At 34.5% G+C, this 20,504-nt stretch overlaps 1 protein-coding gene across 1 annotated transcript; it reads right to left on the bottom strand.

Annotated features, from left to right (window-relative positions):
• Nucleotides 1-3,677: 3,677 nt before the first annotated feature.
• TMED5 (transmembrane p24 trafficking protein 5) lies at nucleotides 3,678-20,482 on the bottom strand. Its single transcript, XM_032423544.1, has 4 exons — nucleotides 19,948-20,482; nucleotides 14,751-14,848; nucleotides 10,848-11,031; nucleotides 3,678-8,105 (listed from the first exon to the last, which is right to left on the bottom strand). The coding sequence occupies exons 1-4, from the start codon at nucleotides 20,134-20,136 to the stop codon at nucleotides 7,887-7,889; spliced, it is 690 nt and encodes a 229-aa protein (XP_032279435.1). The 5' UTR covers nucleotides 20,137-20,482; the 3' UTR covers nucleotides 3,678-7,886.
• Between the last annotated feature and the right edge of the window lie 22 nt (nucleotides 20,483-20,504).

The following is a 20,504-nucleotide window of genomic DNA, read 5'->3' as shown; positions in this document are numbered from 1 at the left end:
AGAGTCTAGTAGAGGGTTTGTATACATTAATTATGATATATTGTGGTCAGTGCTTTGAAACAGAAGTGTAGAGAGAGCACATAAGAAGGATACAACCTAAGTTTGAGGGATCTGACTCAATTCTTGGAGCAATGAATGCCAGTTTCTGTCACCTCTTGAGGGGCAGATTCTTTGCTTTTGTGTTCAAAGTACTAGACATAGTAATGTTCAAATTTTTCTTATTCTAAAATATTAAACCTTGCCCTAGAATATTGTGATAATTGCAACTTGTATTAGATGCTTTGAGGATATAAAAGTATTGCATCCTGAACTTCCCTTGGGTGCCAAAAAGGAAATACTCTGATAATATATGGGCCATTTGCTAATGTTTTCTAATCTTTCCCTGTTTCCCTGTCTAAACAAACTGGTCTTTGTTCATCCTTTTCTTCTTTGCTGTATGTCTAAGGGATAGTGGAGTAGTAATTGCTAGCACATGTTTTTAAATTTATGTCCTTTTGGCATTTAAGAATTTACAGTAGCTTGTATTATATTTAATAAGTTGCTTCTCAGTCATATCTGCCATATACCTTAATTCTAAGATCCTTTACAGCAAAAGGACTTTGTTACTTTTATGGGTGAAGGAATCAATCATTCTGTGTTCAAGATTTTCATTATATACCTGTATACCCGGATTGTCCACTGAAAAGTCAGCATTTGAAAAAGTAAAGGATAGCTCGCTCCTCTGTTGAGATTCACTGAATGCTGATTCTGCAACATTGCAAATAGATGTGGCTTTCCCACGGTGGTGTTCTGATCACCACTTCATTGTAGTATAACCTCTGGACACATATTTTAGAATATAGAATTCCAAAAGAAAAAGGTTGACTTTTCTTTCATATTTCATGTAAAAACAATCAAGTTCGATTCCTTAAGTTCCCTGAAATAGAGTTTCCCCTTTCTACTAATAATTCTTAAGGATTGAGGTAACACCTAAAATAACAATCTGTTTTTAACTGAGAATTTTTTTTTTAAAAGGAATTAAATTATATCACTCATTCCTGTCTTCATTCAGAAATACGTACATATATATAACAATACACTAATAATGTCTGTTTCGGGTATATCCATCTGTACCATTTTGTTTTAAAGTTTTATTTCGGAATATATATTCACAAGTTGCAAAATATACACACACATACACAGACACACAGGGAGTCCCTGTGTACTGTTTCCTTCAATGGTAACATCTTGCATATAGTACAATATCAAATCCAGAAAATTGATGTTGGTACAATCCAGAGTTTATTCAGATTTCACCAATTTTACAAGCATTTATTTGTGTGTTTATATAGTTACATGTAATTTTATACATAGATTTGTGCAATTACCACAATCAAGATACAGAATTGTTTCATTACAAGGCTGCCTTTATAGCCACTTTCCCTTTCTTCCCTCCATTCCTAACACCTGGCAATCGCTAATCTCTTTTCCATCTAATTTTGTTATTTTAAGAATATTACATAAAAAGAATCATACAGTATGTAACCTTTTAAGATCCCCCTCCCCCCACTAAAAATTCCCTTGGGGTTCATTCAAATTATTACATGTATCCATAGTTCCTTTATTGCTGCATAGTATTACATGGTAAGGATGTATGAAAATTTAACCATTCACTGTTTTTTTTTTTAAGGGGGGCCAGGGCAAAGAAAATCTTAATCAGGCTCCATGCCCAGTGTGTGAGCCTGACGTGGGGCTCCATCTCACAACCCTGAGATCATGACCTGAGCCAAAATCAAGAGTCAGATGTTTAACTGACTGAGCCACCCAAGCGCCCCCTACCCATTGACTCTTTGAAGGGCATGTAGGTTGTTTCTAGTCTGAGGCTGTTAAATATGAAGCTGCTATATGTAACTTGTGTATAGCTTTTTATGTGCACACTTTTATTTCTCAGAGTAAGTGTCCAAGAGTATAAATGCTGGGTTGCATGGTAAGTGCATGTTTAATTTTATAAGAAACTGCTAATATATTTTCCAGTGACTACCATTTTATATCCCACCAACAATGCATGAGTGATCTAATTTTTCTTGCATCCTTGCCAGCATTAGGTGACTTTTAAAAAATTTTAGCTGATGTAAAATGTTACCTTAGTTTCAGCTGTTGGTAACTTTTATTTTAGCCATTTGGGTAGTGATACTTCATTATGGTTTTATTTTTTAAAAAAAGATTTTATTAGAGAGTGTGAGCAAGCATTCCTGAGCATGTGCACAAGTGGGGTGAAGGGCAGAAGGAGAAGCAGACTCCTCCCCGCTGAGCAGGGAGCCCGATGGGGGACTAGATCCCAGGCCCCTGGGATCATGACCTGAACTGAAGGCAGACGCTTAACCGAATGAGCCACCCAGGTACCCTTTCATTGGTTTTAACTTGAATTTCCCTAATAGCTAATGATGTTGAACATCTTTTCACATGCTCCACATATTTCATGTTTTTTACCCATTTTATAACTGATCTGTTTTTTTACTTTGAGCTTTGAGAATTCTTTATGCAGTTCACCTGTGAACAACACGAGTTTGAGCTGTACATGGTCAACGGTATAATCTAGTCCTTTTTTCGGATAGGTAGTTCGCATATATTTTCTCCTTTTCTATAGCTTGCTTTTTCCAACCCCATAACAGGGTCTTTGGTGGTGCAAAAGTTTTTACTTCTGATGAGTTCTGGTTTATCAGTTTTTCTTTTTATGCATCATGCATTTACTGTCAAGTGTGAAAATTTTGTCTAGCCCTAGCACTTCTAGGTCCTGAAGATTTTTTAATTTTTTTGAAAAGCTTTGCAGTTTTCTTACATTTAAATTCATGTTTTTACCTGTTTATTCGAATTGCCATAGCACTATTTAAAAGGCTGCCTTTTTTTTTTTTTTTTTAAGATTTTATTTATTAGAGAGAATGAGCAGTGGGGAGGGGCAGAGGGAGAGAGAAAAAGAGAGGGAGAAGCAGACTCCCCACTGAGCAGGGAGCCCGGTGCGGGGCTCAAGCCCAGGACCCCGGAGATCATGACCTGAGCCGAAGGCAGAGCTTTAACCGACTTTACCACCCAGGTGCCCCTAAAAGGCTATCTTTTCTGTATTGCTTTTGCACCTTTGTCAAAAATCGGTTGGATTTGTTTGGTGTATTTCTGGAATCCCTGTTCCATTATATGTCCCTCCACCAGTATCACAGTGTTGATTACTGTAAATTTTATTCTTTTTAAGAATTGTCTTAGTCCTTTTGTCCTGTTCTTAGTGTTTTGCCTTTCCATATACATTTTAGAGTAAGCTTGTGTCGGTCTACAAGAAAATTTTGCTGGGGGTCCCTGGGTAGCTCAGTCAGTTAAGCGTCCCACTCGATTTTGACTCAGGTCATGATCTCAGGGTTGTGAGATCAAGCCTTGCAGCAGCCTCTGTGCTCAGTGGGGAGTCTGCTTGGGATTCTCTCCCTCTCCTTCTGCCCCTGCACTCTCTCTTTAAAAATAAATAAATCTTTAAAAAAAGTCTTGCTGGAGGCGCCTGGGTGGCTCAGTCATTAAGCGTTTGCTTTTGGCTCAGGTCAGGGTCCCAGGGTCCCAGGACTGAGCCCCGCATTGGGCTCCCTGCTCTGCCGGAAGCCTGCTTCTCCCTCTCCCACTCCCCCTGCTTGTGTTCCCTCTCTTGCTGTGTCTCTCTCTTTCAAATAAATAAATAAAATCTTAAAAAAAAAAAAAAGCTTTAAAAAAATCTTGCTGGATTTTGATAGGAATTATGCTAAAATTTATAGATTTGAAAGAATTGACCTTCCAGTCCATGGCACGTGGTACATTTCTGTACTTATTTGGGCATTTAATCTTTCACCAACTTTTGTGATTTTCAGCATACAGGTCTATACATGTTTTTTTAGATTTACACCTAACTGTATCATTTCCGTTGGGAGTGATTGTCAGTGGTATTGTGGTTTTTTGTTTCCAATTTCGTTTTGAGTATCAAGCAAGAATCCAGCAAAATGGAACCCTTAAATGTGTCTTTTTAAGCTGTCGCCTTTTCTTTCAGCTTTCTCCTACAAATAGCATTACTAGTCCTTTTAGAATTTAAGTAAGGGTAGAAAGGTTAGGTTTTTTAGTCCCTCCTCCGACTTGATATCCAATGTAAAAATAAACCCTTTGACATTTGATCATTACTGCCACTTGAAAACTTCCAGGACTGGGGAGTAGTCTCTTAATATAGAAAGGAGTTCATTTCAGTGATGGATACTGATTCTCTGTTCATTTTGCTGTTGACTCACGGTCATTGAAGACCTCCACATTTTTCCCTGCTTGGCATTTTCTCACCTTTTTCTTTCAGATACAGGGATCCAGAGTCCCACCTCAATGTGCCCTCTTTTCATGTAACATCATAAAATGATGGTCTGGATTCTTTATTCTGTGCCTTTTCCAGAGAGACATTAAGTGTAGCGTAGCTCTAGTTTTTAATGACACAAACCTTCCAGAAACTCAGACACCTAAAGGTGATGGGAGTGCAGAAGCAGAAAGGTGCCTAAGGAATTCTATCAGCTTGTAGGGGAAGAGTGTCTTGTCTGGATGGTATGAAGGAAATGACCAATAACCAACTTCCACCAAGCACTGGACTCTTTTATATGGGATTTTAACCAAGTTTTAAGATGCTATCTAAAATGTTTCTACACACAATAGGCTCAAAGGAATTTTGATTTCCCAGTATTACCCAGTTAGCAGATGGTCCAAAGATAATGGACACCAGAATCCCAAGTTGTGTTGGTTAAAAATTAAGATTCTAGAGCCATATTACAGACCTAAACAATTCATGGTGTGGGGTTAGAGGAGTGGAACAAGCTCTTTGAGGGCTTATTTAGCATTCCAAACTTTTGGAGGTGATCTTTGCCTTTTTCCCCCCTGCTTCTGTATTTTGAGCACCTTATAGTTACAATGTATATTTGGGCAACAGATGAATAAGAACACATGTAAACAGAACTCCAATGCAAGGTAGAATGATACACAATCAGAAGTACAAAGAACTATGGGTTTTCAAATGGGAGAGCACACATGGCTAAGATGAGATCAGTGAAGGTTTTAAGGATTAGACAGCATTTACAATAACTAGTAGATCAGTAAGATTTTCTTTGATTGTAATTTTTATTATATATATTCAGAACAGTATTCATTGCTCATTTAATATGGCTATTCACAACTATAAAGAAATTTGAGCAACACTGCGTATTAAGATGAAAAGTTATTACATGCTGAATCATTTTTTTTTTAAATTTATCTAAGATAAAGAATTACTTGGGGAGGCTTACAATTATAGGTACTCAATTTTTGTTAATTTTAAGACAATAACAATATTTAAGGATAAAAACACTTAACATAAAATTACATCTGAATTTGTAATTTATTTCCATGCTATTTCAACCACTTAATTGCTTTCTATACCTTGACATTCACATGAAAGAACAGCACATCATTAATGACCCAAATGCAAATAAGAGTAAAACTCTAGGCCTTAAATATTGTAATTTAAGAGTTTATATAACTAAAAACTGAAGACAAAATCAGTCATTAAATGATAAGTTGCTTAATTTTAGCGTAATTTTAATTTCAAAATTGAATACTGACATTTAAAAAACCATAAGGCAGATAAACTATATGCCTATAGGAATATTAAAGAATTTAGTTTTTTGCTAATTATACTTTTTTTGGTTAATACAAGTAACATCCTTCTTAATCCCACTCTTCATTTTGTGCCTATAAAAATAAAATTATGTCCTCAGTATTCCTAAATTCCTTTTTTCCAGATAAGGCCATTATAAGACGTTACTGAATCATAGGTTTAAAATCAGTGGCACAAATCATCTGTAGATAATGTAACAAGTTCATTGTTAGGTAAGGAATCAGAGTACAGTACAGTAACCAGCCAGAGGTAGAATTCTTGATCACAGTTTTATAGAAAAGATGCAGTAGTTTATATCTGTACTGTTTTACTAGTTATAGTATGGTAAGGTTGCTTCTCATTATGAGTTTAACAGAAGGGGGGAAAGGGAGGTCTCTTCATAGGTGATTGTTGGCCCTTGTTTTGCATGTATTGTAGGCACTACTCCTGGACACTTAAACATTTTCTTGGCCAGTTAAGGTAATTATATATGGCATTTACCTCATTTTTTAAAAGCTTCATAGTAGGGATAGCTAATCTTTTTGTTCTCCCAAGGGCATAAGGAGGGAAATAAATCTTTTTGTAAAACCACTCTGACTGTAAATTAGTAAATGAAACCATTCTCTCAATATCATTGCTTATTAAGAATTCCAGCAGTACTAATGTACAGACAGGTTCTATACTCAAATTTTTAAGTTGATTTCTCATATTTGTCTTAATATTACAAATGGGTATAACCTAAAAATTCTATTTAATTCATGATGTAGCTAAATTACCAGTATTTAATACTCCCCAGATTGCAATAAGCAAGGATGGCAGAGACTTTACATAGAGTTATTCTAACATACCGACCTTAAATTTGGGATTCTGTGGGCTTTCAAATCCTTACTTGAATGTCAATAAATAAAGTGATCAGAAAGGTCATTTAGTGAAAGTTATAACAATTGTAATGTATGTACCCAGTGCTAAACCTTACAGTAGTTTGTTTCATAAAATGTACCTGAATACTTATAAGAGACCATTAAAAACAGAATAAAACAACTGTAAAAAATAAAACCCTAGCCAAGTATAGTTTCTTCAGTTATCTGGAATTTAGTCTCATGATTGATATTAGGATTGGGTCATTATGATGAACGAATCAGATTCCAGATACTTAGAGTTTATTTAAGTGACCTTAATTTTGATCAGATGTTCTCAAGCTTACCTAAATTCTTCTTTATTGATTGTTGTTGATTTTGAGAACTCCGAAAAGGAGATACTTATTTATGTAAGGCCCAGATTTTTAAGCAGTATTTCCTTCACAACTGCTGTTAATAATGTATTATCCAAGTCAGTAATCATGTTAAAACTAACAACACTGCTGATAGGTAATATAAAAATAAAATTATTTTTCCTCACATTTAATTTCAAAATTCTAGTTCTGAGTTAAGGACTAGACCAAATGTGTCCTTATGGAGACTGTGAGCAGCCTTTAGCTATTTCATTTCAAAGAGAAAATTTGTTCCAATTTTAATAATGACTGAGCATTTTTAAGAATTATTAAAATGTTGGCCTTTGGGGAATATAAGCTAAGTATTTAATACTTTTTGCTAATATTTTAAATCGAAATATATTTGGTTATAAAAATCTCACAAATCTATTTTTCACAGCTATGCTTCTATTTACATTACAGGAGAGATATATATGTAAAAAGAAAAGTTGAGTTTTTGTCTTCTAAAGATATATCCAATCCATGATTAGGTAATTCTCAGATGATTTATAATTTAATATACTGAAAAATTATACAATTAATTTATAATTGCCACATTTACAAAGAAACTTCAATATACCGAAAACTTCTAATTTGTAATTGCCACATTTACAAAGAAACTTCTAGGTAAGACAATCTTTTAAAAACAATGTTTGGTGTTGCATTTAGGCCCAAAGTTCATTTATTTAAATCACCTATGACATCTGCAAGATTTTTTCAAACTTAGGAAAATGCTGATTAATATGGCTTCATTCAATTATACCTATACTCTGTGAAATATTTCTGTTATACACTTAAGTACAACTGAAGCAATAAGATTACTTGCACAGACGAAAGTGAAGACTCCTTTCACCTTAGAATTATACTTGTTTCACACTTGTGGTAATGCCTGAAAACATTTTTTGAAAAGACTATTAATGGTCTTGATTATAACCGTGTATTGCATTTTTCCGTCTTTTTTTTCCCCAATGTTAATTACTCTAGTTTAAAGTTTTAAGTTCTACTTTTCCTCTTATCTTCAAATAGACTCTTTAGCATATAAACTTGAATTGCTGACACTACCACCATTACCACTAAGTTAACCATAGACCAGAAATTGACTCTATCAAAGTTGCTTTCTTGTATGTTTCGATCACGAGCTTCAAATGCTCTAAGCAGAGTCTGGATATGACCACTTTTGCTTAGTCTGGCCTTGATACTGTTGATGGATTCCTGGAGATAAATAAAATAATTTTACTATCAAAGAATGCTCAGTAATTTTAAGTTAAACATGTGATTCACAGTACCCTAACATTCATACTAGTTTTACATCCAAACACAATTTTAATTAAGGGACAGGTACTACTTGGATCACCTAAAGATCTTCTGTAAGTTTATGTAATAGTTCTCCTGATATATTTAAATTATTGTTTACAAATAGTTACTTAACAGAGGATCAAAGCTAATGTAAATTGAAAATAAATAATGTGAAAATATATTTCAGTGCATAGTGCCAGGAATTTTATATACACTATTTCTTAGCCCTCACAACCATAAGAAAAAGACTAGTTTTTAAAAACCTAACTGATGAAAAAAAAAAACCATTAACAGCTTTTAGATATTTATCTTTATATAATGCACTGTGTCTTTATAATATTTTCTTTGAATGTTAGTCTTGTCCAATTTAGTGTCTAGCAAAACACCCAATGTTTTCATCTCAGAAAATAATAGTGAAATTAGAAAATATTCCAATTTTTGATATGCATATTATACATCCAAAAGTATAATCTATTTTTAATACAAAAGTGTTCCAAGATTACATTTGTAAAACAAGCTTATCAAGATGCACTCTTTAAGTTGTACATCTTCTGAAAAACCTGTTTTTATAGCAGGGTCCTGGTGAGAGAAGTGATTTGAAAACTATAAGAGGGCTATATGAGTATCAGTTAAAATTAAGTTGAGATTTGAAATGATGTCAAAAGTACATCGTCGACCACTTGAACAACATGGGGGTTAGAGGGGCCAACGCCCTGCACAGTTAAAAATCCACATAAAACCTTTGATTCCCGAAAAACTTTACTAATAGTATACTGTTGACCAGAAGCCTTACATAAACAGTCAAACCATTGTTTTCTGTTACATATATTACATACATTATATACTGTATTCCTACAATAAAGTAAGCTAGCAAAATGAAAAATGTTACTAAGAAAACTGTAAGAGAAAATACATTTACTGAAAAAAATCTGTGCATTAAGTAGACCTGCAGAGTTCAACTGCACTTTGTTCAGGGGTCAGTTGTACTTATGGCAAAAATAAGAAAATACTAGAAACAGATTTTCCTGCATAGTCATCTTGCTTAAAATCCTTATTTAAGCAAAAACTATACTCAAAATTTCAGACTTTCTGCTAAACCTACAAAACTACAAAGTGTAATATTTATCATTTGGGCATATTTGTAAAGCAACAGTAACCTAGTAATGCAAATACTTTCTAGAAAAATAAGGAATTCAGATCCCCAAATAAAAAAGATCATGCATAGTTCTTTTCAATATTATAGCAATGATAGACAAATACAAAATTATTTATCAAAGTTTGCTGTTAGGATACAAAATTTGGGGGGAAATAAAGCTCCTGAAAGACATTTTCCTTTAAAAAGGGCTTATAAGTATTTTAAGCCATATTTAAATCTGAACTTACTGGTCATTTTGTTTAACCATGTGAATGAATTCAATCTCTTGAGAATGCAGTGAAGTACTAATAAGGTTTATAAATACTAGTGTTTTAGTCTTATTGGCAAAATAAATTTAAAATGGAAGAATAAGTTAATATGATTGAAATTTAAAAGATATATACATGGGAAATTATGGTGAGATAAAAAACTGTCATGGTAAAAATTCATACCAATCAAACTTAATCCTTTCAGTTTGCATTCATAGTAACACCAGTGGAAAAGGTAAGAAAAGTAGTATTTATTATGCCATACACTGTTTAAAGCACTTAGACACATGACGTTTCTTATTTCATCCTCACAACAACTCTAGAGGTATTATCCCCATTTTGCAGGTGAGGAAACCAAGGCTGTGAGGGCTCATTCACTAAGCAATCACACATGATAATACATGATCGTCTAATTTTCTGACTTCTTAAGCTAACTGATCTACATATAGTATGTCTCTTCTGCTGTTTGACAGCTGCTTTCCTAAAAAAACTCAAGTGATCAAAATACCACATTATTAAAAAAATTCAGGTTATAAGACTATTAGAGATTACACAGTTTTAGTTGGCAATGACCATGTTATTTCTCCTCCAGGAATTTTATAATACAGCTATATATGCTATTTACAAATACCACTCAGTAAATTCTATCATTTGATTACATCTACCTGTGGCTGAAATGACCTTTTCCCCCATCACCAACACTATTATGGACAAATAGGTTCTTACACATGCACATTTCATTATGCATGTAAATGATAAGGCAATTCAAACAAACAAGCCATATTCTAAAAGTTTTCACTCCTGAATGTAGTCCTAGTTTCTGATAACTGCTAGGTCTGGTCTAAGTAATGTAAACAGTGTTCCCAAATTAAGTAATATCAAATTTCATGTTATAAAAATTATGCTGTGAGAAAAATGCCTATAACATCTTAAGTGTTTACAAATTGCTCACTTTTTTTCTATGTGCAAGTATGCTATAGATCATTACCTTCTTTATTTGTGAACATTCTAAGGGAGTTTTATAGTTAAGAAGAGCCTGTGTTCAAGTTCTAGTTCCCCCCCTTTCTGGTTATGTGACAAACATTACTTACTCTCCCCTAAACCACAATTTCCTCATTGGAAAGATGGAGATAAATAATCCTCATAGAATTAAGTAAAGATTACATGAGATAATGCAGAGAAAATGATTATTTCAGTGCCTATCACACAGTCAGGCTTCTGGATAATTTTCATTTATTAAAAGACCATACTGACCAGGATGTCTTCCAGTTTCATGTCCAACATGTCTGTCCCAGTAATATATTTCTTCCAGTCCTCTTGTTCTTGCTCCTGTTCTCCCATATTATCCAGGATTAATTCAAAGAAAATCACCTTCTCAGAAATGGTGCTGAATGTATTATCAAAGCAGAACATGTAGTCACCATCTTCAGTCTCTACCCTGTATTAAAAAAAGTACATGTCTTCAGTTATCTGTACTTCTATTTGGGATCAAAGGAAAAACTACTATAGGTAAGAAATAACATGGTTTATAGTAATTGGATAGTTTGCTGATAAAAAGACTTACTTAGTATTGAAAGATAATTTATAATTTCTTAGGAAAGAGGCAACCTGGAAATATATATGTAAAATATATAAGTAGTTGCAACTTAGATGTGCTTGGCATTTACTCAGGAAATACGGTAAAAATCTTGACCTAATTTTTGGAAAAGGATAGGATTAAAAACAATAAAACACAGATACATTGATACCACACAATGATCTTTAATATTTATATATTAAGAGTAATTTATCATGAGTTCAATTCATATGCAAATATGACCACAAACCTCCCCTTTAATTTAGATTACTTTCTAAAGTGACTTGTTTTCAAAAGCAGTGATGGATTGTTCTAAATGCTTTCTTCCAGGGCTCCTACAGGTTAAGACCATCTTTATAACACAGGTTTACAGAGATTCGGGATCAGTGGCCAACAAACGAGCTTTACACTCAGTGGCCTTAGCTTTACTGAATAAATGCCACTCACATCTAAGTTAAACTTGTATCTTGGTCTCATTAGCTTCACATTCAAGATAACTGGCCTAGAACATGTGATTCTTCTAAGTCAATCTCCATTTCTTTTCCACCCCTGTATCCAATTTATTTAGTTTAAGCATAAGAGAGAAGTACTCAGCTATTTGATTGGATCTTAACATAAATAAATATATAGCCAATACTTATATACCCCTTTATAATTTACACACTACTTTAACATATTTTAATTCTTTTAATCCTTATAATCATATTTTGAAGTAGGCATACCTGACTTTTTCAAGGTAAGTAAAATAAAGTTCACATAAGTTAAAATACTTGCCTATGATCACACAGCCTGTCATAGGCATAGACGAAGCTTGGTTTTCTGACTCTCATGTTAATTGATCTTTCTTTTCTATAGTACTGCTCAGAGCCTGTCTGCATTCCTTGTAATCTCCTCAGTCATGACAAACCTTTGTCTTGAGGATGTATTTAACCTTTGGAAGAAGCTTGAAGAATATACTGGCGAATACAGTGGGGAACAATTTTAAAAGGAAAAAAAATGATATGACTATTATGTAAAGTTAAGTTCAATTTTAATCACTTTTAAATTTAACTCTTAATTTTGTTTAGTCTTAATTTTATTTAACTCAACTTTATTTAGCCATTCTTAACCCTGTACTGGATAAAAAGGGGAAGCTTTGTACCTACTACTCTTTTTACATGTAAAGTACAGATCTACATACAATACAAAAACTGTGGTTTTAAAATTTCATGGGATGATAAGGCAGAAAAGTCTAGAAAGGTTGCATGGGGACAAGAGTAAAAATGAAAAAAGTTTGAGAAGCACTGACTCACGTGGATGAGCTTCAGCATGTGTATGGAAAAAAAAAGATATTTTACTACTTTATAGTCATTCCTATACTAATCTCTTTCTAAATCTGTTGACTGCTTTTAGTAGAAAGAAACTTTAATACTATAAATGATACAAAATATTATCCAAATAAAAATTGCAGAGTTAATTTTCCCTTCAAGTAGAATAAAGACCAACAGTAGTCCAGAACGGGTAAATTCTGGCGTGAGTTACAGTAACGTTAATTCAGTTGTCTAGAAAAAAACACAAACACACAGACTTCTCATTCCTGGAAGTGCCAGCGAATAGGTATTACTTAAGCTGTTTATAGTTCTGTTTGGAGACATTTTTACTAACCCTGCCTTCTGAAAGGACAGTATTTAAGGATTTAATTGAAGAAAAAAACTATTTCAGTGCCATAACAGAGATATTTTATAACCTGCCTTTAAAAAGTTAATATAGCTAAAGATAAAATTTTGTTTAAATCTGATTTTTTAGAAAGCAGATATGTAAATTTGGTGTAGTGATTAAGAGTGAGTTGGACAGCCTGGTTTTAAATCCTGGCTCTGCTGTTCACTAGATGTGTAACTTTCATTAACTTAGGTTAGTGCTCTATGCCTCAATTTCTTTATTGATAAAATGATAATATCATGTACCTCATAGGACTGTGGTAAAGTATTAAAAAAAATTAATAAACATAAAGTGCTTAGAACAGTAGCCTGGCACATCAAAAGAACTCAATAAATGTGAACTCTTATAAACTCATTCTTTTTTCCCATTGGTTTAATGAGAGGTAATTCTATGCAAGAAACCAATAAGATACCTTTTCTCCCAACAGTTAATCTTAATTTATCTCTAAAGGAAAGGAGAAAATTGGAGAAAAAAATGACAGAAATTCTACAGATTTTCTAGATTCTGAAATTTAAAGATGAGCTACATTTTTAGTTTCTGTTCACATAACTATCAAAGAGAAAGCATAGTTCCAAGTATATCAATAGAAACTGACTTTTTAAATTACTGTTTCTCTATTTTATTATTAGTTTATACAAATATTTTTTTCTGAGCTCTGCATAGGTAAAATGCCATTTTAAAAAGCACTTTAATAAAATAAAAAATAAGAAATTAAAAAAATTTTTAAATAAAAACTTAAAAGAAACTTTAAAAATTAAAATATAAAAAATTTAAAAATTAAATAAAAATAAAATAAAGCACTCTGAAAAGAGTATTATAGTTGAGATATTTTCCCCCTCATTCATTCATACATGTGTTTAGTATTTGCTATCAATTACATGCCAAGTATGCTGGTTAACAAAGACCAGTAACTATAATAACTAGTACTTACATAGTGCTATGTGCCAGAGATGTTCTAAGCATCGTATGGTAGAAAGCAAGAATTTTGATCCATCCTGCCTCCTCCTCTTAATAAATGTGTATCCCTGCAGACTTATTTTAACTTCTCTGAGCCTCCTTGTCTGTAAAATGGGAATTGGGGAATCAAAGAATCTCTCATAGTGGGTTGGAATGATTAATTTGAAGCATATGAAATGGAAAGCCTAGTTTATGGCAAATATTAGACTGTATTTGCTTTTCTTCTACCTGTAAATTCCGAGTTTAGTTTTGATGCAATAAGTAAACAAAGTGCTGTAGTAAAATGATAGAATGAATAGGGAAACACACTACTGAGATATGAAAAAGAGAAGTGAAATTAAGGGAGCATATATAGCCTTTGTCAAACTTTAAACTTCTAACAAGTTATTTTCTTTCTTTCTGGTTTCCTATGGTCAGATCTTTTACTATCACATCTTCTAATTATCTAAAAAGAATGAGGTCTGAGTAAAAAAAACCCAACTTTTACAGGCATACACACACAACACATACGCACAAAGATGTACTTGTTTTTTTAAGAAAGTAAACAGTGGGCAAAGATGATAAAGCCAGCAGCTCAAACTATAGGATACGTACCTGGAACAGTAACTTAAAATGGAAAGGTTGTGCTAGTCAGAAGACAGGTTTAAAATGCCACAACAGACTGAATGCAATACCTAGGGCATACTCATCTTATTTAACCAAAGCAAAGAAAAAATTTAGGATCAATAAAAAACTATTAAAAAAAAGAGAAAAAAGTTAATGGAAGACATGTTAGTTTATGATAGACCACTATCTAGGACTGTTTAAAATGTTCAAATGGAATCATTTAATACTGATGTTTGTATCAAATGTGCTAAATTTCCCTGCCCTGCAGATAGCCCATTGGTATTACTCAGCCCAAGGAACTCAACTAAGAGATCACTTACGTGTGAACTCCATCTGATTTTCTTTGTTCAAAAACTAAGGTTCTTCCTTCTGGAGAGGCAAGATGGAAATCAATATCTAACCCTGCTCCATCTAAAACCTGTAGAAAAGCACAAAAGAAAAGAACACATTATAAATTCTGAAAATAAAAAATATATAAAGTAGATCATATGATGAAAATAATTTCTTTCTAAATCTAGAGAGGTAAAGAAAGTCAACAAGATGCATTTAAGGGCTAGAAAGGAGCACAAAGATCATCCAATTCAATTCTATTCATTTTGGAACTTTCTTGCCAATTCCTGTTGCCATCACCTAACTTTAGGCCTTATAAATATTACTAAAATAATCTTCCTAAAATGATGCCTCGATTGAGAAGCCCTATAGAGTGGAAGGAAACACAGAAGGGAGTTCAAATGGTAAACCTTTTTACTTAGGCAATTTAGAGCATGCTATGTAACTTTTCTGAGTTTGTTTCCTCTTCAGTAAAATAGTAATTAGCTATTTCTTAACCCAGAACTCAAAACTTCCATGATCTGACTCCAACTGACTTCTTCAGTGCATTCACTTATTATTCCCCAATATGAACTAAATATTCCAAGCAGGCTATTGTTTTACTTGCCAGTGAACACAGTCTGTTCCTTTACAATCCCAAAATGATGATGATAATAGCTAACAATTACAGTGTATGCCACATATTGTTTTAAGTGCTTTATCTGGGTTAATTTCCTCAAAACAACTCTAAGAAGCAGGTCTTACTACTGTTCTCAGTAAAATAGAAGAACCAATTAACAGAACAAACAAACAAACAAAAACCACAAAAAAAATGAGGCACAGAGAAATACTTTTCTCAGGTAGATATAGTCAATGAATGTCAAAATTTGAACTCAGCAGTTTTCCTCCGATAACTACTCTTTTTCTTACGTAACACTCCATTTTATTTTTCTTGGTGGCTTTAATGGAATGATATAAAAAATTACCTGTTCCTATGCTATACTTACTTATCAACAAAAGTAGTTTCAAATAGCCAGCTAAATATATATAATTCTCTTTCATCTTCAAATCCCAATAAAATGAAGAAAATATATTGATACAAATAACAACACTGGAAATCTAGGAAGACTGTTAACAGACATGAAGAGTAAGGAATTTCTGGAAGATAGTCCACTGAGCAAAGGATATATATATCTAGCTAACAATAGCTATCAATCTCAAAATTCTCACTGAAACAGACTAGAGAAACACATTTGTTGAAATCAATGCCCTCTTTTTCATGTTACTGGTTTTACTGAAAGGATCAAATTCTGAAAAAATAGTTAATATAAACAGACTTCAAAATGTTTCTTCATAAGTATATATCCTCAGAGAAATTCAAGAATGTGTAATCCATAAAAATGAGGTTGCTGGTATGAAAAATAAAAAAGATAAAAAATGTTGCCAAAATAAAGTCTTAACAAATGTAATGACAGCAGAATGAATATGGATAGAGACTAAAAATCAGCGAACTGGAAATAACCAAGGAATTCTCAGAACAAGGTGAAAAAGTACAGATGAAAAGTATGAGAAAAATGGTAAGACCCTTTGGGAAGGACAGAGCTAAAGATTTCAAATATCTATCTAACAAGCATTTCAAAGAAGAAAACCAAGAGAAATGAAGGGAAGAAATCATCAAATAAGAGAACAAAAATTCTTGCTTCAAAAGATAAAAATCTTGAGACTGGGAGGGGCTAATAGATGTAAAAGATAAAAAAATTCCTACTGACTTTCCAAAGGATTTAAAAAGAACAACCTAGAAACTTCCAATGTTAAGTAGTAGAGAACTACTACTTTTAAGAATTGGGATTGGCATTAGAATTCTTACATATAATACTAGATATAAAAAAACAATACAGCCATGTCTTCAATGATCCCAAGTAAAAGAAAATTATATTTACTAAAGTGAAAGCAAAAAGTTTGTCCAAGGACTCAAAGCATTTTATTTTATTTTTTTAAAGTTTATTTATTTAGTCATCTCTACACCCAACGTGGGGCTCGAACTCACGAACCCAAGATCAAGAGCCACAGGACTCAAAGCATTTTAAAAGAATTACTCAAAGTTATCCTCTAAAAAAGCCAAAAAAAGATACCTATCAGAAAATAAGAGATCTAACAAAACTAAACAAAGATTTCAGTAAAAGACTTAAAAGATATTATTGGTAGTGGCTGTCAGGCTTAATGAAATTGTTAAAAATGATAACACAGAAGATAACTAAAAATATATAAAACACAATTTTAAAGCATAAAAATATTTATTTAAAAAACACCATAATCTGAAACTAAACTTCCTGATGATTTCACTAGAAGATGATGAGTGCCACTCTCCCTAGTCTGTACTGTTGTTGTAACGGTCTTTCAGTTCCTCAAAGGCTTTCTTCTGTCTTCTTCCTCAATGCAAATTTAAATCACCCCCTTATGCCTAATAAGGCTGATTTTTCTACAGATCTGAATTGTACTTCTGGAATGTCTTCTCTCAATTCCCAGATGAAATTAAGTCCTATTAAATCTTCTCATAGCTGTATATACCTACCTTCATAGCACTTTAATTAGAGTTACAATTTTACATTTATTTGGAAACAGTTTGATTACTTTTTCCATACTAGATTGTATGAGAACATGGACTATATTTTTACTCACCGTTATATCCGTAGCACTTAGCATAGTGCTCCAACAAATTAAGCACTTAGCAATGATTTTAAAAAAGTTAACTGAACGATCTAGTTTATTCCTAAAATGTATGTATTGACATTTAAAATTTTCAAGAACTTAATATAATGTGGGGCTAGTCAATTATTCTAAAAGTGTCCTCCTAAAGCTGGAAAGTAAGAAATGGTTAAAAATTTTCAGTATGTCACAGTGACCCAAGGGCAATGTCTGGAATGTCTGTTCCCTGACATTTTAAAAACGAAGACAAAAAGCAGTAGCTGGTGTTATTGGAAAATTAATCCTGGAATTGGAAAATGCAAACAAAAAGGTGAAGATTACCTCTTACTCTACAAACCCCTCAAGGTTGTCTAGGACTACAGACATTAAATCATTTTACTTCTTTCTTCAATCAAAACAATTAAGTTGTTTAGGGGGATTACTTCAGGGGGAACAGTCCCTTTAAGAGTGACTAAAGATGCAGAGAGCATAAAGCTAAGCCAAGCCAGCTATATAACTCTAGAAGTGTAAATGTAGAAACACCAACATTCACTGCCTATTTACTAGTGTCAGGGATGGTCTATAAATACATATTAACACATTTCTTAAAATCAACTCTGTGAGGTAATTACTATTATTTCTATTTTACAAGCAAGAAGTTAAATAACTTGTTCAAATCACAGAGGTAGTAAGTGACAGAGTTAGGATTTCAACCCAAGCATTTTATCTCTACAGATTTTATATCATAATCATAAGAGGTCAGTAGTTCATATACATTTCCTCCCTAATACCAATACCTGGATAAATACTAAGGAATTTTCAAATAATACAAATTGTTTTCTTAACCTCCAGTTGGGTTTCCTTGCCTCTAACTTTGCCCTCCTTTTCCCACACTGTACCCAGTGATCTATCTGGAAAACATTTCTGACTGTTACCATGCTGCTTCTATCTTCAATGGCCCTTGTACAGAACAAGGGCAAAGCCACTCAGCATGGCACACAAGCCTAAAGATTCATGATCCATGATCCAGGCTCCTGACCTCTCCAATCTATCTTACTTCTACTCGCACCCTAGACTTTAGTCTTCAGGTCTAATAAAAACTCAGCACTTGTAGTGTCCACATACTGCCCAGCAACAAAACACACTATGCATTTTATAACTATTCGTGTTTTGTTCCTTTTCCTGAAATGCCCCGCCTTCTTTGCATTCTTGTCTCACTTAAGCATCTTTCAGGATTCAAATTTATTTTCTCCAGGAATCCTTTTCTGAAACACCAGAGAAGTGGTTGTCCTCTAACAGCACTTAACGATACTTTATTGAAATTAGCTGTTTATTAGCCAGTATCCCTTAAATAATAAGATCCTTGAAAACGGACTCTTTTTTTGTCCATGTCATAGTTGGTCATCTCATCCACACTCCTCCCATCCCATTACCCTGCACATGGTAAATGAACTTTTGAACTACACTGGAGATCAATAAATGTTGCGTTCTAGCCTCAGTTTTGCTCACTATATGACTTCAGATATTGCGCTCTCTATTGCTTTCCTTAAATATCTAGAAATAATTTAATTCTAAGGTTCCTTCCGATGAAAATTCTACATAACTTATTTTGCTCTATAGGCGACAGTAACTGTTGAAAATAATTCTTTGCATCAACTTAAAAAAATTATGATTATAAATTAAATAATCTGGGAAAAATTAAAAGGTGAACCACACCAACGCCTTTTTTTTTTTTTTTGCAGTGCTACCCAGAAGCATCAAAATTAGCTGTGTGGAACTAACAAGATTTCTTCTAAGAAATTACCCTCTACCAAAATGACGATATAAATTAAGGCAAATCCCTACATAATATTATGAAGATACTAAAAAGAAAACAATGATATGGGAGAAATGCTTATAATGATGAACTAAAAGTTATAAAGTTTTAATATACAATTAAATATTGCTTGGTTTAAAAATATATAACTGAGAAGGAAATGTACCCATTAAATACATCAAGAGCTCCTTTCAAAATATTCCAAAATCGGATTTAGGGATAATCACAAGTTCACAGTTCAAAAATCCTTAAATGAAGCGATGACAGTGAAGATTTATAATACCGGAATTGGGTGAGCGTGGTCGGGGTAACAAAACAAGTGTCATCATCTCCTCCAATGATGAAGGAGAACGTGTTACCAGTCCTGTATTGAGAAATTCCCAGTATCATAGCGTGTGCTGGTTAGCAAGGCGATGGGCGAATTATGAAACAAAAAGAAAAACCACCGAGATCACCAGTGCTGGCCTCTTTCCGACGGGAGGAAAGGGGAGAGGGCGGGTAGTCAATTCCAGGTCCCGCCTAACTTCTGGGTCCCCGGCCCCAGGAGAGCCGAGCCTCGCGCGCCTGCGCGGAACGGGCCGGCTACCCCGGCGGCCCTCGCCTCTTCACCACCCTCGCGGTCCACAAGAAGTTTCTAAGCGGGTGAGAGGCGAAGACGCGGGGTAGCTGGGATAAAGGAAGAAGGCTGCTTCACCCTCCGCACTTACTTGGTACTCAATCTCCAGCGACGCCTTCAGGGGCATGGGCTGGTAGAAACACTCCTTCTGGCCGGCCGGAAGGGTAAACGTGAAGTCGCTGTCTAAGGAGGGCGTGAAGCCGGCCGCCCCCGGCAGCAGCACTGAGAACAGAGTGGCCAGGAGGAGCACCGGGCAGGGCAGCCAGATCTTGTCGCCCATCCCTACCGGGGCGATCTCGGGCTGGAAGAGACGCGGGAAGTGTGGGTTATTGGCACCTAGGCTCCGCTTTTCCTCCCTGGACTCCTCGTGGTTGGCAGGGAAACCTGGAGCCTGAAGAAACCAGGTGGCGGCCGCGGCGGCGGCGGCACAGGATCCCTCAGAGCGGGAAACGCCGGCCTCCGCAGGGTAGGGACCGAGGGGCGGGGCCAGCAGTCCTTTTCCGCACCCTTCTCGGTCTCGGCCCCCTCAGGCCTGGAATGAGCGCGCTCCGCCTCACACCAGGGCGGCAGGTTCCCATGGCTTCCCCCCCACCAATGGGCGTCTTAGGGGTAATTATGGGAAATGTAGTTCCAGGCGAGCGGGCTTGT

The sequence above is a fragment of the Phoca vitulina genome, unplaced genomic scaffold (assembly GCF_004348235.1).
Source record: "Phoca vitulina isolate PV1807 unplaced genomic scaffold, GSC_HSeal_1.0 scaffold2, whole genome shotgun sequence".
In the NCBI taxonomy this organism is placed as follows: domain Eukaryota; kingdom Metazoa; phylum Chordata; class Mammalia; order Carnivora; family Phocidae; genus Phoca; species Phoca vitulina.
Note: the sequence above shows the minus strand (reverse complement) of the source record. Positions and strands in the feature narration are given on the sequence as shown.

What these genes read in the sequence shown, in the direction of transcription:
- TMED5 (XM_032423544.1), bottom strand. Translation starts at nt 20,136, where the DNA reads ATGGGCGACAAGATCTGGCTGCCCTGCCCGGTGCTCCTCCTGGCCACT. An exon ending in CGCTGGAGATTGAGTACCAA is followed by an intron (nt 14,849 to 19,947) that starts GTAAGTGCGGAG and finishes GCTTTTCTACAG; the next exon opens with GTTTTAGATGGAGCAGGGTT. An exon ending in TGAAACTGGAAGACATCCTG is followed by an intron (nt 8,106 to 10,847) that starts GTCAGTATGGTC and finishes ATTTATCTCCAG; the next exon opens with GAATCCATCAACAGTATCAA.